The sequence below is a fragment of the Amia ocellicauda genome, chromosome 11 (genome assembly GCF_036373705.1).
Source record: "Amia ocellicauda isolate fAmiCal2 chromosome 11, fAmiCal2.hap1, whole genome shotgun sequence".
Taxonomy (NCBI): Eukaryota; Metazoa; Chordata; class Actinopteri; order Amiiformes; family Amiidae; genus Amia; species Amia ocellicauda.
The window spans coordinates 1,689,063-1,709,132 of record NC_089860.1 but is presented as its reverse complement, the minus strand read 5'-3'; the positions used below and the strand labels follow the sequence as shown (position 1 = coordinate 1,709,132).

General features: G+C 35.5%; 1 protein-coding gene across 6 annotated transcripts in view; it reads right to left on the bottom strand.

Annotated features, from left to right (window-relative positions):
- LOC136762825 (CXXC-type zinc finger protein 5) overlaps positions 1 to 18,203 on the bottom strand; it is a 45,243-nt gene extending 27,040 nt beyond the window's left edge. For 2 of the 6 annotated variants that reach the window (XM_066716371.1, XM_066716370.1), the window contains exons 1-2: positions 17,554 to 17,957; positions 9,226 to 10,141 (exon numbers count right to left, since the gene is read on the bottom strand). In XM_066716371.1, the coding sequence (XP_066572468.1) occupies positions 9,226 to 9,996 (771 nt within the window). In that variant the 5' untranslated portion in view covers positions 9,997 to 10,141; positions 17,554 to 17,957. The other 4 variants (XM_066716369.1, XM_066716367.1, XM_066716366.1 and 1 more) reach the window with 4 other exon arrangements.
- Positions 18,204 to 20,070: the final 1,867 nt, after the last annotated feature.

Below are 20,070 nucleotides of genomic sequence, written 5' to 3'. Positions count from 1 at the left end.
GTGTTTAGCACTTAACTTTGCATTTGATATAATTATGCTTCCTTTATACATTGTAACCTGTAAGTTATATGACCCCTGGATAAGGGTGTCTGCCAATCAATCTATCAGACAATCAATCAATAAATGTGTAATGTGTAATGTGCCCTTCACAAACTCAGAATAACTTTCCTTTATTTATACAGTACAGTACATTTCTAATGTTTCTGTACAATAGGTTTAAATAAAAGCTGTTTCCTATAGTATAGATGTACTATACTTGTTTATTTTGAACCTTGAGCTTTACATAATGTGTGTAGGTTTCAGAGGTCAATTCCCCTTTCCATTATTACCAAAAAGAATCAGGCACTGGCACAACACGATTTTTATATATCCATTATATAATGCAAGAACGTAAACCCTGTATTATACAAGGGATTACTGTATATCATAAAAAAAATAAACAATAACTCTTATCACTGCACTTCTGAGGTTTCAACATTTTGTTAAAGCAAATATAAGATTATTTATTTATTCTTAAATAAAGTTTAGCTGAGGTAACTTTTTCTATGATTTCTTATTTACAAATACAGGTTGCATAATGTGCTGATACTCGATTTTGAGAGTTTTGGAACTTACAGTGTCCAGTGTCCAATTAATATTTCTTCTCGGCTTATCTGTCCAGTCTCAGTGCCTACACAGATCTTCTTCCCTGGTCATTATGATCACTGAGTTGTAATAAGCCTGCTAAGCTATTAATTTCCTGTATGCATCCTATGGTTGATACATTATGTGATGTAGCTCTATGTCATTATATTGTTTTCTACTGTATAACATATTTACAATCAAGCAGAAAATAGTTTGGATTCCTCAGATGAAAACAAAGTAGGGAATAAACTTATAATGAAGGCCTAAACATTTACACACCACAGAGCTTCAAGTTATGTATTTATTTGTTTGTTTCCATTCTTCGCTGCTGGTACAATGGTACAAATGCATGGCTATCTTTGAAAGGTCTGTCCTTTATAATTACACACAACCAATTAAATAACAAAAACAGGGTTTCACGTGGACTATGGCTGGCTAAACCCCTTAGTGTGCACCATTGTTTGATGTTTACAGTATTTGTTTTGTCAATATATAAATTGCAAATCAGTAAATGTAGAGCTAAACAATATACAGCAGCAGAATTGTTAGTGTGTAGTAGCAACTGGGAACAAAATTATTACACATTTATTTAATATTTTCACTGAAATAAAGGCACTTGAAATCATTCCAAATATTACTTTAAGGAAAATAACAGTTGTCAGCCTTTTTAGTCAGCCTCATACACCATATATAATAATAATAATAATAATAATAATAATAATAATAATAATAATAATAATAATATGATAGTGTTTAAGGCTGAGGTTCAAAATTCACTCCAGAGGAGACTCCCTAAAGAATCAGATGGGTGATCGCCTCAGTTGTCTTTATTTGGATTGGGTAAACAGATTACAAGAAAGGCCTTTGTGAGACAATCTAGGCCTCTGGAAGGAGTCAAAGAACTGAGCCCCAGCCCTCTGTGGAAATCACATCTGTTTTGACAATTAATGTGTTTTACCCTTCCCCAATCAGTCAGATATTTATCTTTCTCCCTTTTTTGTCACCTTCACATCCTAGTGCCATCATCTATCACTGCAAGAAGGAGTATCAGCTGATAGAATAACTTTCTTATGCTTCATTAAAGCTATTCAGCAACTCATTATTATACCTCATATTTTCACCACATCCCAATCAGTTTTTTTAACAAGTATGCTAATGATGGCATTGGTAAAGCTCTTCATACTCTTTTCTGTAGGGAAAAATAAAAAATACACTGTCCTCTAAGACCTTAATCCAAGTGAATACAATTGTACAAAAAAATTAGGGCTACACTATATCTTAAGATGACTACTATGAAATCTTATTTCATAATAAAATCTAGACAGGACAATTAATCAACTTCTTTAAATGCAACATTAAAGGAAACTTGCAAGAAATATCTAAGCATTGTCCCTCAGTGTTCCTCATTTCATTCATTACAGAAGGACCCTAATTATAACACCCAGCCTCGGCAAGCTGCCCAAATCATGAAGGAAAATAGATGGGTGTAGGAAGGTAGTGAATCAAGTGGATACTGAGGCCTGGCTTCTTAATGTCTTTCCTGTTACCATTCGTCTGTTAAAAGCCTCCAGAGTTCAAAACAAATCCCACAGTCCTGGGACTTCAGGGTCCAAATCTAGGCTCCTCACCAGCTGTGGAGGGGAGAACGCAGCAGGGCTGGAGAACTTGCCAAGTGTTTTCTAGGACTCTGTCGAAGTAGGCTCAGCTGGGACAATCTCTGAATAGCAGCACAATAATGCCTCTGGTTTTCCGCCCTGGAGGCCATGCTGAACCAAGTGGCCTCAGTTGGAGCTGCTTCTAACCCTTGCTGACACCTGAGACGTTTCATCTTTAATTTGCAGCTCGTGAAAGATGGATCTGGCTGACAGCACACCTCAGAGGACAGGCCTCGGACGATGCCTGCACAGATTTGTTTACTTCCCCAGGTTTTGAAGGGAAGTGATTTTGTACATCAGCTTGAAAACAAACTTTGGGTGTTGAAATGATAAAAAATAATAGTAATATACTTTTTATTTATACATTTATAAAAATAAAAATAAACAGAAGAAGGCTCCTTAAGATTACCAGGGTAAAATCTAATTTCTAGTAAGGACTTGCGATCTTGTACAGATGACCAGATGGCGTCTTGTTGCATCTGTGAGTATGTTGAATCAAAAATGCGCTACATTGTTCTGGGTATACTACGCTTCCATACTTTGAGCGCAGAATGGAAATACATATCATTGCAAAGGGGTAATTTAATTTCACTTCCTGATTTTTATTTGTGTGTGTGTGACATCAGTGAACTAAGGTCCAGTACTTTGAAGATTAATTTTACACCTATTGGGGATGTACCAAATAGTGGTCTGTTCGGGTATAAAATTAAAACCCAACCAGAACTGTACCCAAAACATAATGATTTGATTTCATTCTGACCCGACTATCACCATAAATACTCTCTAAAATAAACACTGTGCACCGTTTCCAATTTTAAAAACAAAACAAATATTGTATATTAAGCAATCAGTGTCTTTTTATAGTCATATAAACATTTAAATATTTCATTTATTAGTGATAGTAACATTTTGAAGTGCAATGTATATCAAACAATTCTTGTGTTAGAGACTGAAACAGCAAAGTTAACATATATCAAATATTTATATATATACAATAACAATCTTTTTTCTTTTTTTTTTTACAAGAATAACGTCAACGTTTTGTTTATTCATAAAATCCCTGAATTTTGTTTAGGCTGACTTTAAGAATTGAATGCAGATTGATGACACCTAAGGACAGTTGAAGGAAAATACATTAATATTAGGTTACATGCGTGCACAGGGAATAGTACAAATTCTAAAAATGTAAGAAACAAACAAACCATAGACCTGGTCTGACCCAAGCCTGAATGCTTTAAACACATTATACAACCAGCCCAATCCTAACCCGACACATTTATCTGGGGTTCCGTCGAGCTCAGGTATATTTTTCCACTTGCCATTTGAATCCCATCCCATATATAGTATGGGATTCCAAAATATGTATTACATTGTAGTGCTTGCCTTCTAGCATCTCAAGCACAGCTTTTGGGTTTTTTCAAAAGAAGACAATTTTAAATTAGTTTGTAATATTTCCCCCCAAAAAAGGAAATACAAGCATACAGTAACATTTAGATTTTTTTTTATATAATTCTACCTCATAAATGATTTACTTCTACCATTGAATCCATACATTCATTATAGTCACAGTGGTCACAGTGTCACCATTTTTAATTTGAATTTTGTAAGTATTATTAATGCATTATATGAACTAGTTTTGTATTTTGTATTTTTAAACTAGGATGAATCAATGTAACAATAATAAATATATAAATAATGAAAGAGAAATATTCTTTTGTTGATTGTTCATTACAAAATGTTTCCTTTTTATTTAGAATAATAATACAAACTGCTTTGCAAACATACCACTGGGGTTCAGTTAGATATATTTTATTTTATTTTCATGTTTCATATTTTGACATCTTTGATGACCCTCTAGAGAATTAGGTTATTCATTTAAATGCCCACCAGGCATTTTGCACATTGTGCATACTTATCAGTTCTGTCATAGTCTTTGGAGTAATCATCAATGACAATTATTTGTTTGCTTATCTCCAAGAAAGGCACAAGCTTTGTGTTTAACTGACATCTGGTAACTACATCGCAAAACGGCAGAGATCAATATCTTGCAAACTCTCTGAGGCAAATTTGGACTAATCCTTCATTATAAGCGACTGCTTTTCACCTTATATCCTGTTCTAGCTGGCTGTGCTTGGCTTGGTATATAATTAATCCCTGGACTTACAGGAATATATATATATGCGTGTGTGTATGTATATATATATATATATATATATCTCAACTAAAATGTGGCTTCTTAAAATAAAGCCACACTTCGCAAGTGAATGAAGTATGAAGTGACAAGGAAGAACTGCATGTTACTCCCCCTCACAAATTTTTATGGCTGTCTCACAGCTGCCATGAGGTTTCAATGGAAAACAGCCTTGAGGGTCTGTCAAGACCGCCCCTTGTGCCACGCACCACCAACTTTTCCCATTTACTGGAACTGTGCATACAACCCCTGCAACTCCTAGCCTTCTATGGAATCTCTCTGAATGAGCAGGGGAGGGAATGGAAATGTCTTTAACACATTCCCTTGCACCCAAATAAAAACAAACATATCTACAAGGAATACACTCATCTTTTATCGACAAAAAGTATGAAGTAGCCCCCTTTGCTGCTATGTAGAAGATCCTGCAACCTCCCCCACTAAACACAACAGCGCTTCACCCACCCACTATTTCCACACAAAGAAAGAGATGTAAAAGCCAAAGATGCTTTTACTCATAAACTATAAAACAACCCACTCTACAAAACATTGACAAACAACCAAACAGGAAAACAACCTTTATGCTAAAGCAAAAATTAAGACACTCTTCAGTGGCAGGAAAGCTTATTATTGCTAATGGTCTTCATTTTTCAGGAAGGTGAAAAGGGAAAGCTGCTTATTTTTTTGTTCATATCTTGGAAGAGCTACTGATTGTTTTATGTATTCATTGTAATTCAAACACAAGAGTTGATCAATGACATTAATAACTCTACCCCCTCTTCAATCTTATTTTAAATAACATTTAATTCCTGCACTTGTACTCGACTTAGCTTTCAATGTGTCAGTTTTCTAGTTGCATTGTTCTCAACCACACATTAAATAATTTTCTCAAATTAGTATGCATATACTTCTTAATGAAAACTGATTAACACTCAAAAGGGAGGAAGTGATAAACAAAAACAAAAACAAAAATTAAATCCTTAATCATATGCATTCGACAGGAAAGTTAGGTTTCTCCCACACCTAAGGGTTTTCCAATGCAATCTTATTTACAGAGCTTGTTGGATATTCTGCTCGACTATCCTTGTCTACCTTGTTTTTGCTTTGTTGACTCCTATCTTTAATGCATCAGGAAGCCAACTAATTGTGCAAAATGTTTTTCAGTTCCTACCATACATAATGCAATTAATGCATGGAGAAACTGACCTAGTTTGGGTGATTCTGGGCATTTCTGGATCACCGTCTGAAGGCATCAACGCATAATCCATGATTGGCTGTACCTCTGTGTTATGCTAAATTATGAGGGGAATTATTGGTTACCCACCACTAAAACAAAACAGCAATGCACCCAGCTAGAATAGACATTTTTCTTATTATAATTAATTATTCACACAAGACAGCTCCAGGATAAGGATCCCTGAGAATTAGGCCCGGTTTCCAGTAAAGTCCCCAGACAAGGCATAGCATGTCACCAGTAATGTACTATACCTATGAAAGAGATGTTAGGGTGCATTAACTGTATTACCACAAGAGGAAACACGAAGTCTAGTAAAACTGGCATTGCTGTGCCCATTCTTAAATATTCAGTATGCAGCCCCTTTTGCCTCACATGGTTAATTAGAATCATGAACAGCACCCCCTGTTTTACATGACTATAATTGTGCAGAATCATGCTTGACACATTCCGCAATCTCAAATCCTTACACAAAATATGAAGAAAGCTTTCATCTTCAAGATATTTTATACACCACAGTCCCTAACAGGAATAAGCAGTCACTGTGTCAAACCTAGATAGCTGAAAGGCTACATTAAACAGGTTGAAAGATATTGGTTTGTAACATTCACAGACTTGTTTGACCTCTGACACTAATTACCACTTCCTGTCTATTAAGATCTGTATTTAAATAAATGTTCACTGTAACGTTTAAAAGGGCAGCTACTTAATCTTATCTATCTATCTATCTATCTATCTATCTATCTATCTATCTATATATATATATATATATATATATATATATATATATATATATATATATATATATAGATAGATAGATATATATATATATATATATATATATATATATATATATATATATATATATATATATATATATATATATACAGCTCTGGAAAACAACAAGAGACCACTCCAGTTCAGAAATCAATGTCTCTTAATTTTTTCCAGAGCTGTATAAATATTGGTCATTTACTTCTCTGTTTTAAATACTGTTGTTTCTTTTTTATCATATATTATTTTCACAGACTAACTGGTCTGCCTAATAAATAAATAAATAAATGAATACTCCTACTGTTCCTACTACTACTAACTATTACTATTGTTAATAATACAATGGTGTTTATTCACAAATTCACTGTTTATTAAAAGCTAATTGTTTAACTATTATAGTAATAATTTAGGACTTGGAATACTTGTACATTCATGTTGACTGTACTTAAATAAGTATAGGATCTATATGTCTCTTATGATTTCTCAACGAAAAGTAATTTATTTAAACTATTATAAAGTCTTTGCTGAAAGATAACTGGTCCTATTATAACTAAAATTAATAAAGAAGTCACAACTACAGAAGACTGTTTCATATGTAGTTACTATTTCTCCATCATAGCAATACTACAAATACTAAATGTGCTTTGTACATTACATGTTGTTATTATCCCAAAGTTATGTTTTACTATTGTTATGCTACTTCTAACTCAGTGGTTTAACTTCTGCTGTTAATTGTATGGTACATTTCAATAAAAGAAGAGCTGACATATAACAGATCCTGACACTTGTATTGCTAACCCTGTTTTAGATTATATGAATTTAATAAAGGAATAATGGAAAACCTAACATTTTTTCTTTAAAGGTTCCAGTTATACACACTGCTTCATCATGATGACAAACACTGCAGGACATGGGCCTGGTTTGCAACAGCTTTTAAGGACATGGTTTGATTGGCCATATTGGGAATTGTACCTGTTACTTACCCCCAGTATCCTCATTGTGTGATATATTTCCTATCTTACCTGTAATTGTATGGAACAACTCAAAAATTGTGACCCAGGATTAAGATGGTGTTCAGCGTTCAGTCATATTGTTGAGACCCAGAAACAGTCTATTTGTACAGATGCCAGTGTGCATCTGTCCCAGTTAAAATGAACATAACCTCCATCTTAATTAGCATATGCTGGTGCCCTCTCTGTCACTGGATTTCCATTTGTTTTTACAATCAGTTTGGTATTACTGCAAAGCAGGGCCAAGAAGCAATTGAAATTCAGCATTAACGTGACAGTAACATGAGTGCACATTGATTTTATTGTGAACAGTCCCACTGATATGCTGTGTGAATAAAATAACCAAAACAATTATGGTCCCAAAGTGATACCACAATCTAGGTAATACTTCAAACTGGCCACTTGTCCATTGGCAGTCTTGTATGCTACTTAACTTTAATACTTTTAATATTTTAAATATAAAGTATTCTGATCTTATAACTCATTTTTTATATTTATAGATAGATAAATAGAAACAGACACGTAGACAGATTTATTCACACCTATTGAATGTTTGCCATCATTATTACATTGATAATTTTATTCCTAAAGGTAATTGTCTTCTTCTAAGACTGTAATAGGAAGGCATGAAAAGGCAAAATTAAAGTAAAAGCTTGGACATCACATTGCAAAGGATTGTTGTTTTATTAAGATGGATCCTTTGCAAAGCACCTCACACATCCTGGGCTTTCAGCTGTCTCGGAAAATCTGGAGCCAGCTCAACTGTCTGCATATTTTACTTTGTCAGAAAACTTGTTAACTAAATATCTTGGCATCTACAAATAAGCCATCTCCTCTCCTCCAAAACTGTTAAAAAAACTTTGATGGCCAGGACATGCACAGAAAACGTGTTTGTTTGCTTGTTTATTTTGTTTTTTTGCATAAATAGTGAATGGTGGTATGACATATTTAGTTTTTAGAACCATATATTCTTAGTTTTAATGAATGGATTGAAATAACTCCTTTACTTATTGCTGCTAGTCTCAATAATACATTCTAAGTATTATGCCAAGCCTGATTGTAATTAACTCTTAGACTGTATTATAATGTCCTAAAGCACTTTAAAATCACTAGATCACTGTGAAAAGGCGCTACATTTGGTAAATTGGATTAAAATGAAAAAGGGACTCATAATTCAGTGTCCCTGTCTGCATAACATGTTCTCTAGTAACAAATGTCTATTTAAGTAAATCTATTACTCAGCCGAATGAACAGTAGAAGTTTGAGAGTAGCTAGGTTTATTTATCCTTTCACAATCAGATATTTTATTTTCTAGAGTGTACTGACCACACTGGGATCTGAAATGATAAATTATCACAAGCACAGACACTGCACAGAACTTTAAGCTAGCTCAAATGAAGAGTCTGCAACACACGCATGGACACCTGGTGCACCAGATGACTATCCAATGGGCAGATGGACGGCCCAAGCTTGTCTCTGCCTTTGCTCGGTGCTCTATGCCAAGCATAAACAATCTTTTGGATAAAAATACATATTTTTCATAGTTTTTTTCTTTTTTTTTTAAATATTGCTTGGTTGCTAAAAGAGAAAAGAAAATATGCTTCCACTGGTCAGCAAGTTGGTGTGGGAAGCACAGTAGAAAAAGAGAGAAACTCTTTAGATTCATTGTGTCAAGAAAGACTAAATATTTTATGTTGTTTGGCCCTCTGTAGACCAGGCAGCCTGCAAGGGTTACCTTACCTCCAATGCTGCAGAAGGCTTCTTTTTAAGTTCCTCGCATTTTCGGAATTTACAAATCTGGTGGCCTGTTTTTCGGTTCCGACAACTGCTGCACTGCTCACAGTTTATCCGCCTGCGGCAAGGAGGGCACATCCCACATCTTTTCCTTTTCTTTTTCCCCGAATTAATGGCAGATGCCAATTCATTCTGCATGGGATACTCTGCCAAGCTAGCCATGTGCAGTGCACTGTCTGCCAGGAAGACCCCAGCAGGCGTCATGATGAAAAGGCCAGGATTAAAAGGAAAGCCACCCATGTATGGAAAATCAGCAGGACTATTCATTGCTTCCGTGGCAGAGACAGCCTCAATGTCGCTGATACCAGGTCCTTGTTCATTCGGGAGGAGGACGTGCTCCACCCCTGCCCTCTTGAGAAGCTCGGCTGTCTGAGCAAAATGTAAACCATTCTGTCCTTCCAAACTCACTTCCGATGCCCTGTCCGTCTTGCTTGAAGGCTGGGAGCCATTTTTATGTGCTGTGGAGGTAGTGTTACTTTTCACCTCGCCACCGTTGCCTGTGGACATCCCATTCTGCAATAGTCCATTTACAGAACCCGAGCTCCCGGCAGTGGAGTACTGTGACAACGTGCGAGACTTCTTAAGACTTTTACTTAAAGGTTCGCTAATAATACCACTCTTGTTTCTTCTTTCTGTGATGGTGGGCTGTGTCTCCTCACTGTTGCTTTTGTCCAAGGCATCTGCTTTTTGGCTTTCGTCTTGATGTCCGCTAGACATGTTACAACAGTCGAGGCAAACAATCTCAAAACACAGGTGAAATAATGGTTGCTTTTGACGAATCACCCTTTAAAACCCCCAAGAGCCTTTGACTGCAGTTTAAATCTCCGGCATCATCGGCATCCTTTATCTGAGGAACTGAAAGCTGAAAAATGAAAGAGAAAAAAAGAAAGGCCTTTAATGTTCTCTGAGTAGACCATAGTGTTTTAGGAAACTTAGCAACAAGCTAAACGTTCATTATGCTGTTATAACAGACATTGGGACTATTTGTCATAGAGCATGTCAGTTTAAATGAATGCAGCTAAAAAGAAAATGTGACCGTGACTAAATTTTGGCAACTAATCTTCAGATCAGGATCTGATATGGAGTAACATCGTGCTCTTTAGCACACCAGATGGAAATGTGGTAATTTTTCTGTACATGCTAGACAGACGTTTGAAGGGTGTCATATATACTTCAGAATGGCATACAACTTCATAATTGCCATTTTCCTAAAATGAGATCTTTAAAAAAAGTCAACTGGTCAAGTATTTTGCCATTTAAAAATAATTTGGGTTTAAATAAATGTCATCTTAAAGTACAGATTACAGCGTTCCTTATTCAAACTTTGTCCCACTGCACATAAACAAAACATGAACAAAAGCAATGAGTTTGTCTAACACAAATAATTTGGTAAAAGCAAAATCAACAAAGAAAGATCTGCAAAATAATCTAAAGAAAACTTTGATTTTGAGGGCTTACACAGTTGCATATCCTATTGTCAGCAATCTGGTCTGTGAATATAAGTGCAAATATTGTCCTGTAGGAAAGACTTCTGAATAATTCACCAACACTTGAGATTTCAGCTGTCACCCAATTTCTTTTTATACTCTTCCCAATAGTCTCCACAGATATAGCAAAGATAGCCAGTATTAACATGAAACCAAAACAGATTGGAATCAGCTGTGGTAGCCCATCCCCCCACCAAAAAAAACAATAACCAAAGAGTCGGTCAAGCAGCCCATAATAATTATTAGCTATAACCGCAGCAGGCAGACTGGCATTGCTGAAACACTGGACTGCAGTAAATAAACTGCATGAATGCACAGGAATGTACATTTTCTTTCGCTTAGTGCGAAAAGGAAGGCTAGTTTCTTGCACTTTCCTCTAAAACATATCATTATCTTTCAACTTTCCTGTTTGCAGTGTCAAGCAGCTAGAAATATGGGTGAACTTTATAAATCCCTTCATTTTTTATGTGCATGAAGTTATGAAGTTACCTGTGCTAAGAGATTCCGACCTTCTTAAGCCTCCTGTTGCTCCACAAAACACAAGTATGAGTAGCTATAAAGGCTTCTACTTACTAAAGAGATTTGGTGTAGAAGACAAATGTCCCCCATCTTGGAACCACACAGATGTTTATGCATGGAAACTAGACCTGGATTTGAAAACTTCTGGATGATTACTCAGAGAAAAAACAAGATGTCTGGCATAGTCCCACCATCGGTTTTGCACGTTCCACCTCATTATGTATGGCACAGTAGCACCATTTCTACAGAATGTTTCGTTAGAGACATCAATGAGGGGAACTTATTGGCAGATGCCCCGAATAGGTTTTTTTTTTTTTAAAGCATATCTGAATTATGTTTTATCAAATACCCTACTATCTTTCACTCAGTGGGTTGAATCTCAGAGTTTACACAGTATATGGTATCACTTTGGCCCAGTAAACAGAAATTCTTGATAAGTTAACAAAAGGCATTAGTACTGTGTTGATTGCTTGCCAGTACAATTTAAATGAATTGACTGTGTATACCATTAAAAGTGAGCAAAAAAGTTGAGACAACTGTGAAACAACAAGTCCTGTGAGTTCAAGTGTGTTATTTCCTCATTTAGATAAGGTTGAGACAATCTTTAATCTTTAGATCAATTAAATGACCAGTATAAAGGGATCATTTTTTTGATGGTGCTGGTATTAGGGTATTAGCTTGGACTCATCAACACGTAACCAAGAGTGAAGGAAAAAGTAGTGACACCAAGCCATTCACTGCTATACTGCTGGCTGTACAGATGTATTCAGTGCTGTAATCTGCAAAATTACAGGCTATTCAATCCATTATTGTATGTTTTAATTTCCTTGTACTAAAGGTTAACAAGGTCCATTACAGATTCCTATCCCCCTTTTTTCCTTAGACTTACATGGTGTTTTTCAGGAACATATATTCAATGAAACTCATGGTTTATCAGTAGTTGCTTTAATATTATAAACTATGGATTTTATAAGCAATAAGGACTCTAGTATGAGAGCAAGTATTCTACTTAAAATTGGGACTCCCCTGCTGTTTTACACAAACACCTTCAAAGAAGAAAACACCTTACAGAATCTGTTTATATACAACACCTAGATGCCCAAAAATACCTGCCAAGCCAGACTCCTGGAGCATGATTCTGTAACTCTCTGAGCAGATGGACATATCTGAACATGTATAGCCCCAGTGGAATAACCTAAACTGACCTAACACTACATAAATCATCTCCGAGAAAGCCATGTTATCAAAACACACTAATGGCTGCAAATCAATATCGCTACAGACGCAGATGATGTAGTTAAAAAGATCAACCTTCTAGACAATATACAAAAGTGACAGAAAACGTTTACTGTTTCTGCTTAAATTAAAAAAAGTCTAATCTGACTAAAATGTGTTAGGCTTACATATAAAAAAATACAAAAAATCAAAAATGCACACGTTTCCTCATCACCCTACAACTTATGCAACAACAACAGGAGATGGATTGGATTTTTATTATGCAGTTGACTAAACAGTCACAGGTTTTTTTATTTTTGCTTCAGTCTGTGTGTGTGTGTGTGCTGTGCAAGTGTGAAGGCCCACTACAAAGGCTTTATTCACAGGCTAACGTGCTCTGGCTCAGTCTCCCTGTTAATAAACACTATGCTATGGGCAGCTTCGCAGGGACTCTTCAGATAAAAACACTTCGCATAAATAGAAAGATCACGGGTACAGCGCCCATCGCAGTAGCCCAGCAGCATTCTTCTAAATGGCATCTAAACAAAAAACAATGCCGATCCTTATATCGTCATTGAAACATAAACATTGCATTTCAAAACGGAGGTTCACCAATGCTCCAAAAATCCCAGTTCAGTGTGTTAATCACAGGGGTCAAGCTTAATATAATGTGTACTGAGCTCTCTTTTTCTCCTCCTAATGAACATGTATGCAACAGTGTTGTAGTGCCATACTGTTGGGTAAAGTAGCCTGACAACAGGCTGCAATAACAGCTGCATCCCATTTGCCACAAAGAACCTAAGCAGTGTTTAAACAGTCAACAATGTCTGCCCTTCGTGAATAAAGCTAATTACCTAACTATCACTGCGATTAGATGGTGCTGCTCTTTGACCTGGTATTTTCCAACCAGGTCAAAGGCATTTTGTTTTTTTCCCTGCATAAATAAATAAGTAAGTAAATAAATTAAACAAAGCTTCCCAAAAGTTTAACCCCTAATTCTAAGCATCTTTACATATTTTTCACTAAACAACACTGAAACACAACCATAAGACCATCATGCCATAACAGTCATGTGTGTACTAGGATCTATGGATTACATTTCTGCTACTGGTACATTGAGTGATTTCCTGAGCATGTATCAAAATCATATGAAACAGAAATAACTTAATCAAATTAGAGATTCCCCTACTTCTTACAATAATAGTAATAGCACATAATGTGGTTGAGTGACATCAAGACAAGGCACAATAAAACACAAGCCTACCTGATTTGTTATTACCACACTATTCAGCTGGACAGGTGGTGCTAACACTAAAATCACTTGGTTATTCTTTAAAGAATTATTATTTGTCATGAAATATCACATTTCACCTTAGGCTGTGCCTATATATTGTTAGCATTGTTTTCTATTCAAACTAAGTGAAATGAAAATAGATTAAATGAGTCTAACAATATAATAATATTGTTCTCAAATATTATTATAGAATATCTACCAAAACTTATTAAACTATAGTATAGTATTTTTCACAGGCTGTGCAGGTTGTGTAGCTGGAAAATTATACAGCTAATAGCTTTCATAAGAGATATTTTGAAGACATTAAAAATGAAATTCAACAAAATGTAAAACTACTTTAGAATAACATTAATGCTCTGCATTATTTGGAAAATGTCAAATGTCAGTTTTTGTTTGAATTATAGCAATAACCAGTGTTAAATAAGCCTGTATTTGCCTAATTTGAGTCATATTCCCACTAAGGTACATGGACATGTTGTAAAACATTAGACTTTAGTATAATTAAATAATTTTCATAGTTCAGTCGTTACAAAGTCATAGGTTTAAGTCTGAACCCAATCCATGCATTCTGTAGGCCTATATGTCACTGTCAAAGTTTGGTCAACATTTTGTTTCATTTGGAAACACAATATTGATTCAATGGGAAATCCTCAACAGAATGACAAGTTCAACAATAAAAATAAGACAGAACATCAACACCAACTTGACCAGGTCTATGACTAAAAGAAAAACAAAACAAATGCTGACTACATTAACTCTAAATTACAGCTTAGAAATTCACAATGTTAATTTGTTCACGTCAATGTCGACTTACTGGTAGATTAAATAAAATCCTATATAAATATAATGTGTATTTTATATTTTATTTTTTATGTTATCTTAAATTTAGTTTTGCTGCACTGTGGCCTATAGAAGTATTCAGTATTCTTGTATATTTGTAATGCAATAGTAAGATGTACAACTACAACTGTTTGGGATATATCTCTTGTATTTAATGTATTAGTTTATTTTGCTTGATCATCAGCCTAGTTACAGTAACATAGTTACAGAAATACAGTAATACTTCATTATATACTTATCTCACCTTGTAAGTAAAAAACTAAATCTCTTGCCAATATACTTTCCACATAAAAAAAAAAAAAAAAAAACTCATGGCAACTCTAGATTTGCTGGTCTTTCATGAAAGACACATGGAAAACAAGAAACAGGCTACCTTATATGGGAAACAAAGGCAAAAAAAAAAACGTAGACAGTATCTGGAGATTGGAAGGCCAAAATTAGTGGGAGGTAAAGCTTCAAAGACAGGCTTCCAGCACTGCGTTCTTGCTGGGCAGTAGAGCCTGCAATAATGTCAGGATGGTGGCATATGCTTTGTTTATTTTCAGATAGGTCCAAGAAGTTTCTCTACTGCAGTTCTCTATCGTGGGTTTCGTTCTTGTTCATCCTCCCAGCACAATTATATACTCTTCATTGTCCTTCTGATGGGACAGATAGCACTATATAGATGAAATATCAAATATTAACTGGTAAAGGGCTCATACTCTGTTTAGAAGACACATTTTACACATTTGTAGCACATTTCCTACAGGACAGACATTGAAACATTTGTTACAAGTCCTAGAGGCCTATTCGTAAAAAAAAAAAAAAAAAGAAAAAAAAAAGGAAAAGGATTGTGAAAAGTTAATATTGTGTGAAGCACACTGCATAAGTGTAATGCTCATCACGTTTTATCATATTTATTGTAAATGTAGATATGTTTTATCATTGTTATTAGCACCATATGAAATGCTTAAACTGATCTTAACAGATGAAGTACAGAAGCTGTTGATTTAGTATTATGATTTCCAGGGACCCAAGTCTCCAGAGTCATAAGCATTCATAATAAACAAACGCTGCAAAGTAAAGGTGACCAGGTCTATATATTTTGTCTCTGCTACATTTATTAATGTATTTATTTTATGGACTTCAAATAAGAATAGCCATACCCCCCAAACACATTGAATTGCAAAATATTATTGAACAAGCTAAAATATATAAATAATTTAAAGCTAATCAGGTTAATCAGAAAATATCTGATTTACCAATATGGTAATGTTATAGTTTTAAAAGTACAAATGAACATTTGTTTGGGAATACTAAGATATGCTTTTTTCTTTAAGATGTGATCATACGAGATTTAAGTTTACTTCACTCTTATAGTGGCAGTACTGTAATGATGTAGGGATGTTGTGTATGTTCTGACTGGTAGAAAACTGATATTATCATGAACTTGAAACAGCATTAAAGCATCCTGGTTCTTCATGCTGTACCCAATGGACAACCTTTACAGCCAATGGCCCTTATGTACAATTTCAGCAAAATGATTCAAAATATACTGCCCTGTTCAAACAAAACAATTGGGTAGGGAAGAGGCCAGAAATTGAGTAGTAAAACACAGTCTCCATGGTAATTCAACTGAAAATTTGTGGCCACAGTTTAAAACGTATATTGTGACAAAGAACCCGACAGACCAATTTATGCCAGCTCTTCCTGACACTGTCAAATAACCAGTAGGGACCGTACCTGATCAATGGAAATTATATATGTAATGCTACAGAATGACCTAATGACAAGTACTGACCTAAAGCACAATACGATAATCTTAAATCCAGCCAGTTTTACTGTGACCTTTTTAAACAATCAAGGAGTTTGACAGATATGTAAATAGATAAGTATAGATAAATGGTACATAGCTACATAGTATGAAGTGATCATGACAAATGTATAATATTGATATTGATTAATATTATTAATATTATATTAATATTATTAAGTATTATTATGTAAGTATTGTAATATAAGCTTTTGATTTTCGTAAAAAAAAAAAAAATACATTACAAAACACAATGCAACTATAGGACTTGCAAATGTTACAATGTATCTGTCCGTTTACAGATAGCATTTCCAGCGGAAGGGGGCCCAAGACCATGACGGGAAACAAGCAGAGCCTGAAGTTCCTTCTCGCCATCTCCTGGGAGGCTTGCGAGGGCAGATAGCATTAGTTCAGGTAATGCAGACTGCTTCCCTTTACAAACACACACACGCAAATGTATAATATTTATAATAATAATTGTCATCATAATAAATAGTAGTAGTACCAGTAGTTGTTGCTGTTGATCAGTTATTAATCTTCTTGTACAACCAGCTATACTGTTGAAAAAGATTCACGCCAGCGGAACTACAGTCTTGAAACCTAATTGCGGCCAGAAAAACACAGCCCCCGACCAGCGCCTCTGCCAGTCCGGATTGCGGCAGTAATGAGGGTCGCAGTAAATCCCAGCGCTCAGTCACTGCTGACCGGGGCTCTACACTGCACACATAAGAGAGCTTGATCTGTTCTCCTGAACAATAAAAACCACACACTGGATATCCTAACACAATAAAAGTACTGAGCCAATAATTTTGATCGAAAACAAAAAATATCTCAAATAAACGCTCACGCGAAAACACACACACACACACACATATATATATATATATATATATATATTATACGTATATATAAGCACAGATATAGACTCGTAGGAACTACAAAGAGTTATACAGCTACTTTTAAAAATTGCTATATTTTTGTATTTTTTATTAATCTTGTAGAATGAAAAAATAGTTGTTGATAATAAAACAACCATCAAATAACTTTTAAGTAAATTTCAACATAGAGTGTAAAAAAAATATCAAGTTTGTCAAACCGCACTTCATGAATTGAACATTAAAACTTACATTTTACTCCCCAGCTGAAAAAATGAGCGAATATCACATCTTCTGTATTGTGATACCATAATTGTTGAAAATAATTCCAAACATGACCAGATTTATCCTAGAGCGTCCTTCAAACTATTGATTGTCATAATGTATGCATCAGGTAAGTACGTGCACGACAGCTATCCGAAATTTTATTTCACATTAAAGCCAAAAAATACCTTTTGTCTAGACTCAGTGATCTGAAACCAGTATGCCTGCAGTGCCTGCCTAATATCTGCAGTAGCACGTTTCCTTTGGTAAAGAAAAAACATTATCCCGTTCTCCCTGAAAACTTGATCGTTACGAAGATGACATCCCAACTTTGAGCAGACTTCAACAAACTATGATTCCCCCTTCAATGTATCTGCATATTTGCAAACACAGGCCCTTTCTTTCGCACCTACCAAAGGCGATCCAAGCGGAGGGGAGGGATCTGCCAGTCCAACCAGTCTCTCACAGCTGCAGCTACGGAGATTGATGTCAAAAAGAAAGAAAAAATCTAATTCTCACCCAACAGAAATATTGAAACCCTCGCCCAAAATAAATGCGAGGGAAAGGGAATGATAAATTAGTGTAAAACGCACTTCTCGGAGGCGAGCGAGTGGGCTCCAACCTTTCGATTCCCTCAAACCCACCTCTACATCCCTGATCGCTCGGGAAGAACATGCAAACACATTTCATAGATTTTTGGAGCTTCACGTAAAAACCGAACTGGACTTTGCGCCGAAGGAAAAAAATAAAGCTTGAAAACATTTTCTTTGTAGTAACGGGATGCCCTTTTTACAGTTTTAATCACCGAGCTTGTATATATGTGGCGCTTCAAAACACGCGTTCATTATTCATAAAATAGAGCACCAAAGGGCTGATCTAGCACTTGTATAGTTACTGTTGTTGGTTGCTTCCATTCTTCAATGTTTACTCATGATGTGTGTTTTTTTTCTTTTTTTTAATACAGCAGGTTGACTTTCTCGTCATACGTCTTTAAGAAAGTATTTGCATTTAACACATTCATGCTTACTGAGAACTTTAGTTTGACTTTTAAATGCTTAATTTATGGCGGGGAAATGACCTTTCTTAGTTTGTACGCTTAGGAATATCAAATAACTAGTAATTACTGTTATTAATTATAATTATTCTTGACAACCAATTCCATTAATTATAATAACATAATACAACTATATATATATATATATATATATATATATATATATATATATATATAAGCTAGTAATAATAGTATTTATAATCATAAGGCTGGATGCACTACGGTATTACGCTTTTTAGCATTCAGAAATCACATGACTTAATGTGCAAACGTAACAAATTAAAATGCACACACAGGCTACACTGGGTAACACTGAGATAAGAGTTATATGAGGTCACGTTTTCTGCGGATAGAAAACACAAATTGGTGTATTATATACGTGGGTTTGAAAGGTAAAACGCCTAGATTTTAAGACAACCTTTGCCAATTTGCCTCATTAGTACCAATTCGAAAGCGTTCAATGTAACACTCTCATCGGGCTTTAATGGGAAATGGATGACAACGCACACGTTGCCTTGCGTTTTACGGGGTACGCTTCAAAGACATGCGTTTTCAACCACGAATTAACAATAGTAATTCGTTTACAAATAATAAATATAAACACCAATCAAAATGACCAACTTAATTACAAAAACTTAATTGGAAAGGGACAATCCCTGCCTGGGGAAAGCACGTGCTGAGGTATCTTAAGGTGACAAGAATGTGTTTTATGTGTGAATTTGTTAAAATGAGCAATATTATTATACTACAGTTATTAGCTTACTTGTAGTTATACTTATAGAACGAACAATACATCGAATCGTCATACTCTATCTGTCCTTGTCCATTCATTCATGAAAAATGCTTTACATCGATAAAACCCTAAGAGTCCTAATTTGTCATTTTCTTCATATTTCTCATGTTAGCTTATCAAGTGGATGGCTTTCTCTGTATTGCTACCAAATGTTCGTTGTGCATTAAAGACGGATACATATCACTTAATACATGTTTTATGATAATTAAATATGAATAATACATATTAATAAGCCAAGAGCGAATAATCGCCGAATGATCTGTGGTCTTATTTCTCGCCCCGGGTGGGCTTTGTGAAGAGGCAGGCAGGCAGGCAGGCGTTGGTCAGTGGTAGCTCGACACACTCGGCTCCCCCATCACTGGATAGGAGTCCAGTCCACCTCTTCTCACTGTCCTGTCTGCTGGCTGCCTGCCAACTCAAGTGTGTGGAAATGACACCGCCAGGGCGGCAGAGATTTTCCTTCATTTCTCCCCTTCCCCATCGCAGACAGGCTGACATTGGCTGGAAAGTGGAGCAGCTCGTCAGGGACAATCAATGAGAATCGATCGAGCTGCACAGACTGGGGCTCCGAGCTGGAAAATAACACAGCACACCACCAGCCAGGCTGCACACACACTGCTCTCTCTCTCTCTCTCTCTCTCTCTCTCTCTCTCTCTCT